The sequence below is a fragment of the Bison bison genome, unplaced genomic scaffold, assembly GCF_000754665.1.
Source record: "Bison bison bison isolate TAMUID 2011002044 unplaced genomic scaffold, Bison_UMD1.0 scf7180017864482, whole genome shotgun sequence".
Taxonomy (NCBI): Eukaryota; Metazoa; Chordata; class Mammalia; order Artiodactyla; family Bovidae; genus Bison; species Bison bison.
The window spans coordinates 3896683-3912300 of NW_011495042.1; the positions used below are offsets into that span (position 1 = coordinate 3896683).

General features: G+C 43.4%; 1 protein-coding gene across 4 annotated transcripts in view; it reads left to right on the forward strand.

Annotated features, from left to right (window-relative positions):
• ATG7 (autophagy related 7) overlaps positions 1-15618 on the forward strand; it is a 196450-nt gene that overhangs the window by 142290 nt on the left and 38542 nt on the right. For 3 of the 4 annotated variants that reach the window (XM_010862435.1, XM_010862436.1, XM_010862438.1), the window contains exon 18: positions 9381-9503. In XM_010862435.1, the coding sequence (XP_010860737.1) occupies positions 9381-9503 (123 nt within the window). Of the gene's footprint in view, positions 1-9380; positions 9504-10338; positions 12248-15618 lie in introns of those variants that run through there. The other variant, XM_010862434.1, reaches the window with a different exon arrangement.

Genomic DNA, 15618 nt, shown 5'->3' on the forward strand with positions numbered 1-15618 from the left:
GGGAGACCAAGCTTCGGTGAACAAGGCCCGCACTTTATTTTCCAAAGTAGTTTTTATACCTTAAGTTATGCATAGAGGATAATGGGGGAAGGGGTAGAGTCATGCAGTAAGCCAGGCTTTCTTCCTGCAAACTTATCATATGCAAAAGTTTAGGTGATTTGCATCATCTTCTGGCCCAGAGGCCTGTTAACATTTTAAGACCCTTTCTTCAGAAAACTTATTTTTCTCTAAAGGTGATTAGTCAGGCGCCACCCTCCAAAAGCATTAGATAAAGTTGCATTCCTATAGGGCAAAGGTGTGGTGGGCTATAACAAGAAAAAGAATTAACTCAAGGATCCAAGGTTACAAACATTAAAGCTACTACTTACACCAATTATATTAATCAATACACTACCAGGGACACAGCAGGTAAGGGATATGGAAACTTAGCAGCAAACATTGGCCCAACAAGTGAAAAACCCTTCACCAATACAATTTCTAATCAATCTTTTAACTGCTCAAAGGAATCTGTATTTAGACAGTTTAGAACATCTCATGCCTCTCACGGTTGGGAGGCTGTGAACAATCACATGTGGCCAGAATAACCTTCAGAGGAGTTTGTAGGTTAAAACACTCTTATCACGCCCACCAACTTTATCAACTGGAGCTGTAAGTTAACTCTTTTTTCAGAGAGAGGTAGTGGGGGACAGCCCCCCGTAAAGTCAGAGGTGTAGGTGAGAGCACAAAGCAGAAAGTAGGCAGACTCTGGTTTTGGGGGTAGATGCTGGAGAACTTCCAGGGGGACTCCTGAGGCTCGATCCCACCTTTGCGTATGCCGAGCCTCCTTCCTCATGACCTTTGCCACGGGCGGAGTTCCTCACGCTGGCTCCCGGCAGCTCTAGTTTTTGACATACTGGTATGTTTTCTTAACTTTGTTTCTATTTTTATTTACATTATGAAATTAGATCAGTTTACAGGAAAGAACTAGTTAACCTTAAAATCTCATTTCAGACTTTTTTATCTTTTCAGACTCACTTTTTAAAAATTTTTATACATCTTTGAAAGGTTGTACTCTATTTGCAATTATTGCAAAATGTTGGCTGTATCTCCCATGTTGTACAATATGTCCTTGTAACCGGTCTTGTACTGAATCGTTTGTACCTCTCACTCTTGCACCCATAAATCATCCCCTGCTATTATGTATCTTGAACTCAGAACTGTCCTCCTTTTTAAAGTTTTGACATTGTAAAGCCTGTATCTAAACAGAGGAAGTTAACAGCAACTGATTTAGTTAAGATGATAGCTGCATTTCCATAGGAAGCTGTTTTCTTATCCATTATCTGGTTTATATCACTGACATATACAGAAATAGAGACAAAGTTACCAACCATCTGGTTGATATTTAAAAACGATCAGCTCCCTATTACCAAGACAGTGAGGCAGAGTGTTTTCTTCAGTCCCGGTGGCAATTCAGCGTGCCGTGGGGAGCGGCATAGCCTTGTTGTTCAGTTGTGTCCGACTCTTGGTGACCCCACTGACTGTAGCCCATCAGGCTCCTCTGTCCATGAGATTTCCCAGCAAGAATACGGGGGTGGGTTGCCGTAGTTAAGTAAGGAAAATTGTGTCCATCAGGAAAGGATCCATATCTTTAAAGGAGTTGTTATTTCTCTACTTAGCAAACTCTCCTAGTATCTTTAGAAAGTGAAAGAATGAAGTCGCTCAGTTGTGTCCAACTCTTAGTGACCCCATGGACTACAGCCCACCAGGCCCTCCGTCCATGGGATTTTCCAGGCAAGAGTACTGGAGTGGGGTGCCATTGCGTTCTCCGTTAACAGCGGCTAGGCGTGTTATATTTACTTGGAGCTGGTATACTTTGTGACAGCCTTAGTGCCCTCGGACACGGCGTGCTTGGCCAGCTCCCCAGGTAGCAGCAAGCGCACGGCGGTCTGGATCTCCCTGTATGTGATAGTCAAGCGCTTGTTGTAATGCGCAAGGCACGATGCCTCGCCAGTGATGCGCTCGAAAACGTCGTTGACGAAGGAGTTCATGATGCCCATGGCCTTGGAGGAGATGCCAGTGTCCAGATGGACTTGCTTCAGCGCCTTGTACACGTACATGGAGTAGCTCTCCTTGCGGCTGCGCTTGCGCTTCTTGCTGTCCTTCTTCTGGGCCTTGGTCACAGCTTTTTCAGAGCCCTTTTTAGGGGCAGGAGCAGACTTAGCCGGTTCAGGCAGTCTATAATGACAACACCCAACAACACAGAAAGATCTTGAAAAAAAACTTTAGAATCTTTAGAATACTTATAACCTTCTTATACTTATAACCTTATAACCTTTTAGAATACTTATAAACTTATAATCTTTAGAATACTTACAACCTTTAGAATACTTATAACCTAGTATCTTTAGAATACTTATAACCTTCCAAAATGTAATGTGTATAAGACCACATATTATATAATTTACTTAAGAGGTATTATATGTTTTATGTTTTATGACAGGTTGTTGCAGTGCTCAAATTCATTGTGATACTTTTTTTCTGTCTCTCTTTTTTTTTTGATAATTTAAAACACATTTTTTTCTCCTTTAAGATTGAGCTGTTTGTGGAGGAGGAAAAAAATCCTCCTACATTTTATAAGCTGCTTATACTCGTAACACAGATTAACTTCCCAGCACATAAAGGGAATACTGGAAAACTCTTGCATGATTAAATATGCCCCTGGAGGGTTAAGTTTTTCCACATATTTTTCAAGCCAGAGCTATTAATAATGTTTCAGCATCAAACTTTCTGTACATCCTGATTATGGGGAAGGCCTTCACTCATTCTACCCTGGCCATTCGTTTTTTCCACTTCGTCCAGATTTATAGCACTACAAAATTATCTGTGGAAACACAGGCTTGAAATCTCCAGGTTTAATTAAGATCCAACAAAGAGTCATCTCTGGAGTTACTCCAAATTTTTTTTATCAAAGTTTTTGTCCATTTTTCATTCCCATGTCTTTTTTTTTTTTTTTGGCCTTACTGGAAACCTGGCACAAAGAAGCTGCTTAATGAGTTGAATAGTTCACTCAGAAATAAGTGATCACTTGGATGGACCTAGAGATGATCATACTAAGTGAAGGGAGACAGAGAAAGACAAATGTCATATGATATTGCGTATATGTGGAATCTAAAAAAATAAAGATACAAATGAACTTATTTACAAAATAGACTTCCACAGACAGAGAAGACTTATGATTAACAGAGAAAACTTATGATTATGGTAACGGGGGTATGGATAAATTAGAAGTTTGGGATTAACATGTACGAGCTACTATATATAAAATAGATGACCAACAAGGACCTATTGTATATAGTGCAGGGAATTCCACTCAGTATTCTGTAATAACCTATAAGCAAAAAGAATCTGAAGAAGAATAGATACGTATGAACCACTCACTCTGCTGTATATCTGAAACTAACACAACATTATAAATGAACTATGTGTCAATTAAAAAATAAAAAATCGCAATATTAATGTCATCTCTCTTAAAAAACAAAAATGGGATGGTCATTAAACACAGAGCTCTTGGCAGTTTGAAAAGGGTCACCTAATTTCTATGCACATTTTTCCTGAGATAACATTCTGGTTTGTAAGGAATCTCGTAATTACTGAGGAATTCAGTTATTAAATGCTTTTTTATCCAGGCATTGGGTTGTCAAATTAATTTCCTGTGGCTAATCGGCCAAAGACTGCACTTTGTTGATGCCTTGGCATGTAAGAGTCACCCCCTGCTCCTCCACCTCTCCAGGATTCCGCTTCTCCGTGCCTCCCGCCTGCAGGTCTGTGCTCAACAGCCTCAGACCCCTTCATGACTACTCACTCCTGTCGTTCAGTCGTGTCCAACTCTTTGCGACCCCACGGACTGCAGCAAGCCAGGCTTCCTTGTCCTTCACCATTTCCCAGAGTTTGCTGAAACTCATCTCCATTAAATCGGTGTCGCCATCCAACCATCTCATCCTCTGTCAACCCTTTCTCCTCCTGCCCTCAATCTTTGCCAGTATCAGGGAGTTTTTTAATGAGTCGGCTCTTCTCATCAGGTGGCCAAAGTATTGGAGCTTCAGCTTCGGCATCAGTCCTTCCAGTGAATTTTCAGGACTGATTTCCTGTAGGATTGACTGGTTTGATCTCCTTGTTGTCCAAGAGACTCTCAAGAGTCTTCTCAAGCACCACAGTTCAAAAGTATCAATTCTTCAATACTCAACCTTCTTTAGGTTCAACTCTCACATCTGTACATGACTACTGGAAAAACTACAGCTTTGACTATATAAACTTTTGTCGGCAAAGTGATGTCTCTGCTTTTTAATATGCTATCTAGGTTTGTCATAGCTTTCCTTCCAAGAAGCAACTGTCTTTTAATTACTCACTAGCGCCTCAAATTATTTGACCCTTTCTGGCCAGTCCCCAAGCTTTGATGGATTGTTAAATTTGAGTTTGGGGAGAAAGATAATTTTTGTCCTGAATGGGGGTTTTAGGTTGTCAGTACTTTTGTGCACCACTAACCACCTGCCCCTCTCCCATTCTCCACCCTGCTGTCCCAGACCATCACTACCCTCCTCCAGCTCCATGGCCCACCACATCCCCTTCTCTGGCAGCAGATGACCTCACCACCTGACCCCAGAGCTGACTGGCCCTCCCTGGACCTTACTGTCCAGACCCTAGAGCTCCCCAGCACCCAGCTCCCTGTTCTCCTTAACTTAGCACTGCGGCCACTTCCCTGGTCCCTACCTACACACTTGCTGTGCCCACGAGGAGCCACTGCTCCCCTCCAGTTCCAACTGCCTCATCAGGACATTAGAGTTCTTCATCCTTTTCTTTTAAGACCTTTCTCTGGCACCAAAGGAAAAAAAAAATTTTTTGAGATTTATGATATTATATGAATAGGTAATATGTGTACATGGTTTAAAAACACTTGAGTAGTGTAAAAGAATATACAAAGGCAACTACTTGTTGTCAGGCGTGTGTGTGTGTGTTTGTGTGTCTGTTCTTCAGGGATACTATATGCAGAAACAAGCCCCTGCATATGTGCATTTCCCTTGCTTCCTCTCCACCACCTTTATTTTAAAAGCATCAGTACTAGATTCATACTCTGGATATTGCTTTTTAATACATTTCTGTCTTGGAAGTCAGTTTATATCAGTACTGTAGAAATGCCTCATTCTTTTAATGCATCCTGATTATGTCTTTGACCGTAAATATACTGCAGTTTAGTTAGTCAGCACCTTTAAAGGGGTGGTTATTTCGAATCTTTTGTTGTTGCAAATGGTGTTCCTGTGAGTATCCTTGCACCTCAGCCTTTGTGCCCATGCAAGTAAAATATTGGAGAAGGAAATGGCAACCCACTGTAGTATTCTTGGTTGGAAAATCTCATGCACAGAGAAGGCTGGTGGGCTACAGTCCATGGGGCCAAAAAGAGTCGGACACGACTGAGCGACTGACCAACGACAAGCAGGATTTAAGTGGGGATGGGGTGGGCATGCCACTGAAGAGTCAACATGCTCATCGTCAGATTTTCTTTACAATATTCACCTTATAAAAAAAAATAGCTAAATATTGAAAGGTTGTTGCTGAACCACGAAAAACGCCGGGATACTTGGGCTCCAGAGGAGAACTCAGTCTGGGGCCAGTGACGAGACTTGATTGCTCAGAGCTTTTGTGTAATAAAGTTTTAACTGAAAGTATGAAAGAGATAAAGAAAGCTTCGGACATAGACATCAGAAGCGGGCAGAAGGAGTGCCCCCTGCTAGTCTTTAGCAGGATGTTATATAGCTACTAGCAGTCTGCTAATTAGAAAAAGGAAATGCCTCAAAACCCAGACAATGGCACCAGGCCCCTCACCCACAGCATGCATTTTGAGGTAACCTGGGCACAAGGTGAGTTGTCACGGCTGACGTGAATCTTGAAGAAAGGTAGGTTTCCAAGCAAATACAGTCTCATTAACATAGCTTAAGAGAAGATTTGCGTGAGTAAAACATGCTGGTTTGTTTGCATACTGGTTTGCAACCTACTTAAAGACAGAGTCTAGGGTAAATACATAGTTTGTTAACATAGCTTAAGACAAACATATCCATAAGAAAAATATATTGGTTAGCTCGAGGTTTGAGAAAAGTTAAGTTCAGGTGGAACCAGGTGTCGTCATGGCAACACAGAATTTGAAGAGAAACGTCTCTTTAAATTTGTATAGAGAAGGGAAAATATAACACTAGTAGTTTGTTTCCTCCTGCCGCTTGAGAGAGAGAGAAAACATGTCTGACGCTTGCAGCCTGTCTTCTCCATTTGGAGACCCTTGGCCTTCCTGCCTGTTACCCTCTCAGTATTAAAGAATATTGGAAGCGGGGAGGGGATCACAAGTCTGCAAGCCTCAACAACAGCAAAAATTCTTTGACAAGTCTTTGAAGTGGAATTGCTGGATTGAAGGGCTTCTACATTTTCATTTCTGCATGGAGACATTTTTTAAGAATTCTTTTCTCTGTATTTTGTGTCATTGCTTTTCCAGCCTTTCCGTTCATGTGTTGATTTCCGGGATGTATCATCAGTGTCTGCTGTGTATCTGAAGCAGTCGTCTCTTTATTTACTCTGAGTTTTGAGAGAATTTCCAAGGCTCTGATTCACCGTGTGCCTTCTGTAATTCACAGTGATCATTGAATTCCTAAGTGTGCTAATCACTTTTAAGCAGTCATGTTCTTATATTGTTCTCCTCAAAAGACTACCGATCTTGTATCTTTTGATATTTTTTAAAATTAGCTAATTCCTTTGCTTTTGGCTGCGCTGGGTCTCTGTGGCTTTGTGTGCGCTTTCACTAGCTGCCGCGAACGGGGGCTTCTCGTTGTGCCGGCTGCTCTTGCTGCAGAGGCTCCAGGGCACGAGGGCTCAGCAGCTGGGGCGCGCAGGTTCACAGCTGTGGTCCACAGGCCTAGCTGCTCTGTGTCATGTGGAGCCTTCTTGGACCAGGGATCAAACCCTTGTCCCCTGCACTGGCAGGCAGGTTTTTATCTACTGCGTTACCAGGGAAGTCCTTCTTTTGATCTTTTGATCAAAGGACAATGTATATATGAAAAAGTGCTTGATGGTTTTTCACAGGTGTATCTTTGTAACCAGAACCCAGATAAAAGAAAAAGTTACCAGCACCTCAGGCCCTCCCCTGTGCCCTCTTCCAGTTCCAGTCCCTCACTGCACAACCACACTCCTGACTTCTAACAGCACAGGTTCACTTTTTAAAACACTTTACATTGTTGTAATCCTGTAGTGCACACCGCTTCTCCCTTCTTTTGTTTAACGTAGTTTGTGAGAATCATCTATATTGTTGCTTGTAGTCGTCGTACATTTGCATGTCTGTGTGTTATTCCATTGCGTGAATAAGCCACAGTTTGTTAATTCAGCCTACTGTTGACGGACACTGGAGTAGTTCCTTGTTGGCGCTGTCGTGAATGGTGCTGCTTGGACACTTTTGTTCCGCTCTTCTGATGCGCCTCTGTGCACATTTTTTTGTTTGTTGGTATTGTTCAGTCACTCAGTCATGTTCGACTCTTTGTGACCCCATGGACACACCAGGCTTCCCTGTCCTTCACCATCTCCCAGAGCTTACTCAAACTCATATCCATTGAGTCGGTGATGCCATCCAACCGTCTCATCCTCTGTCGTCCCCTTCTCCTCCTGCCTTCAGTCTTTCCCAGCATCAGGGTCTTTTCAAATGAGTCAGCTCTTCGCATCAGGTGGCCAAAGTGTTGGAACTTCAGCTTCAGCATCAGTCCTTCCAGTGAATATTCAGGACTGATTTCCTTTAGGATGGACTGGTTTGATCTTGCAGTCCAAGGGACTCTCAAGAGTCTTCTCCAACACTGCAGTTCAAAAGCACTGATTCTTCGGCACTCAGCCTTCTTTAAGAATCTCTTGGTCATAGGGCATATAAATATTAAACACCTAAGGTGGTTATTTTGTCTTCCCATGAGAACAGTGGTTGTTCCATACCCTTGTGAGTACTTGGTATTTTCCGTCTTGTTCATCTTAGCCGCTCTGGTAGCTATAAAGTAGCCGTTCATTGTGGTTTTTAGCTGTCACTTGTAATGTTGAGCAACTTTTCATATGTTTATTGGCTGTTTGGGCAACTTTTTTGTGATATGCTGATGAAATTCATTTTTACATTAAAAAAATCATTTTTAATGCATTTGACTAACTGGTGGGTCTCATTTCCCACCTTTGGTCCCTTCCTTTCCCTTTATCCTTAAAATTTTTTTTTCTTGGCTCTTCTCTTGCCTATAGTTTTGTTTGTTCTTCTATTAATCTATTTTCAATTGAGGATAATTGCTTTACAGCGTTGTGTTTCTGCCCTACAGCAGCGTGAATCTGCTGTAAATATACAGGAGCCGCCTGCCTCTTGAGCCTCCCTCTCAGCAGCAGCCTCGCCCGCCCCCCTGGGCCGTCGCAGAGCACAGCTGCCCTTTCTGTGTCTCGCAGCAGCTCCCCGCTGCCGTCTCTGTTACACACGGTGGTGGATACAGGCAGTGCTACGCTCTCCATTTGTCCCACCCTCTCCTTCCCCTGCTGTGTCCGTCAGTCCAGTCTTGACGTCTGTGTCTCTATTCCTGCCCTGCAAATAGGGTCATCAGTGCCATTTTTCTAGATTTCATGGATATGCGTTAATATACAGTATTTGTTTTTCCTCTTTCTCACTTACTTCACTCTGTATAACAAGCTCTAGGTTCATCCACCCGTTTCCAACTGACTCAAATTCATACCCTTTTATGGCTAGTATTCCATGGTATATATGTACCACAATTTCTTTATCCATTCATCTGTCAATACACAAGGAAATAATTGCCTATTACTTTTCTCCTAAAAAGTGAACTTTAGAATCAGCAACCTCTACTCTTCTAGAATTTTTAGTGAATTTGCATGTAACTTATTTTGTCTGAGAAACACTGTCATCTGAATTGGAAGATGGTATTGTCGTTCTTTCTAAGAAAGGGAAAATGATAAATACTAAACCCTCACAGTTGTTTGCCTAACAGATTGATTTTTCCCATATTTAATTTTTAATTCTTGTTTTAGTTCCATTTTTTGACAGGTGATTATTAGAAGTAAAAATCTTTTAATATGCATTTAAATCCTACCTCCCCCTTAACATATATCTAATATACTTCCATGGTGGCTCAGACAGTAAAGAATCCACATGCAGTGCGGGAGACCCCGGTTCAATCCCTGGGTCAGGAAGATTTCCTGGAGAAGGGAATGGCTACTCATTCCAGTATTCTTGCTTGGAGAATTCCTTGGACAGAGGAGCCTGGAGGGCTGTAGTCCATGGGGTAAAAAGAGTCGGACATGACTGAGTAACTTAACACTTTCACTCATAAATGTCTTTACAGGTTCTCGATCAGTATGAACGAGAAGGATTTAATTTCCTGGCGAAGGTGTTTAATTCTTCACATTCCTTCTTAGAAGACTTGACCGGTCTTACGTTGCTGCATCAAGAGACCCAGGCTGCTGAGGTAAGACTTAAGACAAAGATCTTGTTCAGAAGACAGATGTGTCTAAAGCCTGTTTGATATTCAGATTTACAGAAAAGGAAGGAAGTGGTTAATTATGAATGTTTTCCTTAGAACCAAATTGCTAAGTCAGTCTGCTGGTCGTGAGTAAACGAGCCGTTTGCAGTTGCTGGATGCTGCTGTGTGCAGGTTGTTGTGTGGTGGGTGCCAAATGCACAAAACTGCTGATGAAGAAACTGCGGGCTATTGATTTCCAAGCATCCACGTTCTTTCTATCGGGCAGCATGCCTGTGGCCAGTGCAGAGTTGGCTGTGATGGCCATACATCAAAATGCAAGTCAGGGAAGACACTGGACTCTGGCCACGTTCAGCAAGAACACGCCTGGTTTTTATTTCACAAGCGAATCCGTCCTCTTGGGCCATTGAAGCCCACCATGAGGTTGCCTTCTCAGTTACAACCTAAGAGAGTTTTGTTTTGCTTGCCGTTTAGAATATTTTGCAAATCTTAATTTCCTGGGTTGCTACAGTCGTGGTTTGTTTGTTTTTTAAAGACTGGGATTACAGGGTGGATGATCATTTTGCTTTTCCAAATGTTCGCTGTTCTCAGAAAATAGTATGCTGTGTATGTGTGGCACTGCCTGGTCCCTTGGCAAAACAGTTCCTCAAGGTGGATGCTTAGTCGCTTAGTCGTGTCCGACTCTGTAAGCCCATAGACTGTAGCCCGCCAGGCTCCTCTGTCCATGGGATTCTCCAGGCAAGAATACTGGAGTGGGTTGCCATTCCCTTCTCCAGGGGATCTTCCTGACGCAGAGATTGAACCGAGGTCTCTTGCATTGCAGGGGAATTCTTTACCGTCTGAGCTACCAGGGAATCCCTCAAGATGGATGAATGAGATTAAATCAACACATCGCCCTGACTCAGCCCTCTCCCACAGTAACCTAGGTAAAGAAGCTCTTAGGAAAACCTGGCCTGTCATAGCATTTCCTCAAGTAACATAAGAAACACTTGGGCGTCTATGTCCTTTGGGAGTAGGACGTTGGCAGAGTTACCATCAGCCCCTAGTCCTGCTCATTGATTACCGTCTGGGGTTGTGTATCCTCACTACTGGGGGAGGCCCCAGGGGTAGTGAATGGTGGGCCAGCCCAACACTGGACTAGCTAGTGGTGAAGACTGCTGTTTATAAGAGTGGACCTATCACCGAGTGTAGGAATACCACACAGAAATACCCAAATGAAATCTCCCGAAGCTCCCAGCAGATGGAAGTAAGCGTTTTCACCTCACCATGAGGCGTGATGGCACTTCTCTAGTGCTTGTCGTGGAACTGAGAGTGATTCTTCTTCGTCTTGCCCCGCTGTCCTCTGGGCGTCCAGCAGATGCAGTCTCCCACTTGTGACCTGTGATCAGGCCCCCACAGATCTCTTAGCCTCATTCTCAGCAGATGACTGGCATCTCTGCAGGCCTTTAAGAGACGGTGAGATTTTCCCCAGCGCTGTGATTGGCTTCCCAGGGAAGGTTCAGAATGTTAGGTTGATCAAGGCTGCACTTCGTCTCCTGAGCAGGGCTGATGGTGAGGGACTACTGGCGTGTGACTAGTTGGCGGGGGAATTTTTCCACCCACCTAGAAATAATTCACATACTTCTCTTTGGTTGCCTAGAAGAATTGCAACTTGATATCGACCCCATCGCTGCCGCCTACCATGTTTCACTCTTTAGAAACAGACCGGATGCTAGGATAAAGGGTATATTCGTTGATCAAACCTGGCTTGTTTTGCACTTTAGTTGGTCAAACATCAGTTGCCTTTTCGAAGACCCAGAAGGAGAAGGAGCAGTTTAAGAAAGCAACAGCAGAGAGATGGTAGTGCAGGAAGGGGGAGTGACCTCATCCACAGGCTGAGTTTTCTTTCTGAAGTTTTCCTCCAGTAAAGTACGTTTCTAGTTTTGCAGTCATAGCCGCACATAGGTTTTAGATTAGAGGTGGTAACCTGGCGGGCCTGGGACCAGACACGGCTTACACGTGTGTTTTGTTTGGCTTCCCACGCGTTAAATTCTGAATGAAGCCAACATTTTAAAAATTATGAGTTTTACATAAAAATGTGAGTTTCCCCATTTCCAACTTCTTTGAAAGATCCGATCTGGCAACCCCAGGCCTGCATTCCTTAATAGTGATATTTAGCTGGAGCCAAAAAGCCAATTTTATAGATTAAATAATGTGCTTGATACAAGGTTTTAAAGGCATAAAAAGACTGTGTGGGAAGGAAACCTTCCTCCCCACCTGTCCCTCACCACCCGGTTCCCTTCGTGGAGACGAACACTGCTGTTGCTTTCTTGCCCGAAAGATATTCTTAAGTGACGGTGCTCTGTTTTGAAGATGCTTTTCAGTTGATGACTCTTACTGGTATTGGAGTTTGCAACCCTTATCTTAGAAAAGGGTTATTCTTTTTCTTCAAAAAGTCGAAATAGGACTATGTTTTTCAAAAAAGAATGCTTACCAGGAGACCTCCTGGCAACAAGAATCATTGTCTTGCCTATGTTGTTCTACTTGACTGTGAAAAAGGTGTGTGTGAATAAATATGAATATCAAAAGATATCCACATACCTGCGTAAAGGTCGTGTGCTGATGTGCACAGTGGTCTCTCAGTACATTTACAGATATTCAGTAATAAAGACACAGACTTCTGCATCCCATATGGAAAAGTCCCAACTTGTTTTAGCGATGCAATGGAAGAAAGAAAGAAAGTGAAGTCGCTCAGTCGTGTCTGACTCTTTGCGACCCCATGGACTGTAGCCTACCAGGCTCCTCCATCCATGGGATTTTCCAGGCAAGAGTACTGGAGTGGACTGCCATTTCCTTCTCCAGGGGATCTTCCCGACCCAGGAATTGAACCCAGGGTCTCCCACATTGCAGGCAGATGCTTTACCCTCTGAGCCACCAGGGAAGCAATGCGATGAGGAATGCCCAGTTAATTCTCTTCTTGGACTCACTGGTTTCATTCATCAACATCGAAGTTGCAAGATTCAACCAGATAATTATATGTGACAGTATCATTTTATACATTGTTTATAAAATATTTGTACAAATGCTAGTTTTGCAAAAAAAGAAAGCCTTTACTGAACATCTTTTGAAAACTCACTAGCAGGGCACTGTGCTCGTAACCGAATACAAAACTTAGGAAGACGAGCTCACAGTGTGCGCAGCAGAGACGCGACTACTGAACTCTAGTGTCAGCAAAAACGCCTTCAACATTTGCATATTAGGTGCTGAGAGAACTGTTACTTCTGCCTGGAGGAGTAACTATGTCAACAAAAAAGCTTTCCTTGGAAGGGACCGGATTTTCCAGTTAGTTGGGATAGGATAAGTAGTAGGCTATCTCTGAAAAGATTTGGGCAGGGAAAGCGTGGGGGAGTGCAACAGGAGAGGGGGGCCAGGGTGTCCTTGGAATAAAGGTCTCAGAGGCCAGGAGTCTAAAATATGTTACTCAGATCTTGAGCATTTAGTTGGAGTTACCCGATATCAAAGACTGTTTGCTTCTGTTTGGCCACACGGGTCTGTGATACTTGGCACAGGCTTTCTCTAGTTGTGGTGAGGGGGGCTATTCTTCGTTGCGGTGCACAGGCTTCTCACTGTGGTGGCCTCTCTTGTTGCCGAGCACAGGCCCTAGGGCACGCGGGCTTCAGTAGTTGTGGCTCCCAGGCTCTAGAGCACAGACTCAGTGGCTGTGGCACATGGTCTTAGCTGCCCCATGGCCTGTGGGATCTTCCCGAATCAGGGATTGAACCCGTGTCTCCTGCTTTGGCAGATGGATTCTTTACCACTGAGCCACCAGGGAAGCCCTGAATGCACTTTTCAGTAACAGCTTCATTGACTTACAAGTCACGTACCGTGGAGTTCGCCCTCTCAGCATGTCCAGTTCAGTGCCTTTTAGTACATTCACAGTCCTGCTACTGTCACTGTCGAGCTTAGTACCTTTTCATCCCCACAAAAAGGAACTTTGTGCCCACTGAGCTGTCACTCCTCACTCCCGCCGCCTCCTTCCTTCCAGTCCTGGTGACCACTAACCTCCCTTCTATCTCTGTGGATTTTCCTATCCTGGATATGTCACGTGTTGTTGCTGTTCACTCACTCAGTCGTGTCCAACTCTGCAACCGCACGGACTGCAGCACGTCATGCTTACCTGTCCATCACCATCTCCTGGAGCTTGCTCAAACTCCTGTCCATTGACTCAGTGATACTATCCAACCATCTCATCCTCTGCTGCCCCCTTCTCCATTTGCTTTCAATTTCTTCTATCATCAAGGTCTTTTCCAATGAGCTGTATCTTCATGTCACATGACCAAAGTATTGTAGCTTCAGCATCAGTCCTTTCAATGAATATTCAGGTTTGATTTCCTTTAGGATAGACTGGTTTGATATCCTTGCAGTCCAAGGGACTCTCAAGAGTCTTCTCTAACACCACAGTTCAAAAGCAGACAAGGCTTGATCGCTCAGAGCTTTTGTGTAATAAAGTTTTATTAAAGTATAAAAGAGATAGAGAACACTTCTGACATATAGACATCAGAAGCAGGCAGAAAGAGTGCCCCCCTGCTAGCCTTTAGCAGGAAGTTACATACCTACTAGCAGGCTGCTAATTTGAGAAAGGAAGTGTCTTAAAACTCAGACAGTGACCCCAGGCCCCTCCCCCACAGCATGCATTTTGAGAACACGGCCACAAGGTGAGTCATCCCAGACCATAAAATGATTGACGTATATCTTGGAGACAGGCAGATTTCCAAGGAATAACATAGTCTCATTAACATAGCTTAAGAGAACATTTGCATGAGTAAAACATACTGGTTTGTTGAATAAAACAGACTGGTTTGTCAAGTTGGTTCTCAGTCTTAGGCAAACCAATCTAAGGTAAATACATGGAACAGGGAGGCCTGGCATGCTGCAGTCCATGGGCTTCCAAAGAGTCAGACGTGACTGAGCGACTGAACTGACTGAAGGAAATACATAGTTCATTAACATAGCTTAAGAAAAACATTTCCATAAGAAAAATGCATTGGTTAGCTCAAGGTTTGAGAAAAGTTAAGTTCAGGTAGAACCAGGTGTCATCATGGCAACACAGAATTTTAAAAGAAACTTCCTTTTAATTTTGTATAGAGAAAGGAGAAGAATCTTGATATTTGTAGTTTGTTTCCTCCTGCCGCTTAAGAGAGAGATTTTTTTAAAATGTCTGATATTTGCAGCCTATTTCCTCCATTTGGGGGCCCCTAGGCATCCTGCCTGTTACCCTCTCATTACATGACAACTGGAAAAACCAGCTTTGATTATACAGACCTTTGTCAACAAAGTTATGTCTCTGCTTTTTAACACACTGTCTAGGTTGGTCATAGCTTTTCTTCCAAGGAGCAAGTATCTTCCAATTTCATGGCTGCAGTCACCATCCACAGTGATTTTGTAGACCAAGAAAATAAAGTCTGTCACTGCTTCCACTTTTCCCCTCTCCTATTTACCGCAAAGTGATGGGACTGGATGCCATGATCTTAGCTTTTTAGTGTTGAATTTTAAGCTAGCTTTTTCACTCTGCTCTTTGACCTTCATCAAGAGGCTGAATGAGCTTCTGTTGTGGCTCAGACAGTAAAGAGTGTGCCTGCAATGCGGGAGACCCAGGTTCGATCCCTGGGTCTGGAAGATCCCCTGGAGAAGGAAATAGCAACCCACTCCAGTATTCCTGCATAGAAAATCCCATGGATGGAGGAGCCTGGCAGGGTACAGTCCATGGAGTCTCAAAGAGTCGGACACGACTGAGCGACTTCACTTTCAAGAGCCTGAAACCAAAGTTAAGGCCTTTGTGTCTGATGTCTGTTACTTAGCATGATGTTTTCTAGGTTCATCCATTTTGTAGCAGGTTAATTCCTTTCAGTTTAAAGAAAGAAAATGTTTCATTGTTATTAAACTTTTTCATCTCCCTTAACATCTGTGGTCTCTCTCCCCAGATATGGCCCCTTGATGAAGGAGGAATGCAAAACTGATCCCACTAGAGATTATAGATCCCTTTATTTTCATTGAAAGGGGCACGGAGAGAATGGGTTGAGAGAGAGATTCAAGACAGAATCAACCACGTTTAGTGAGATTGACC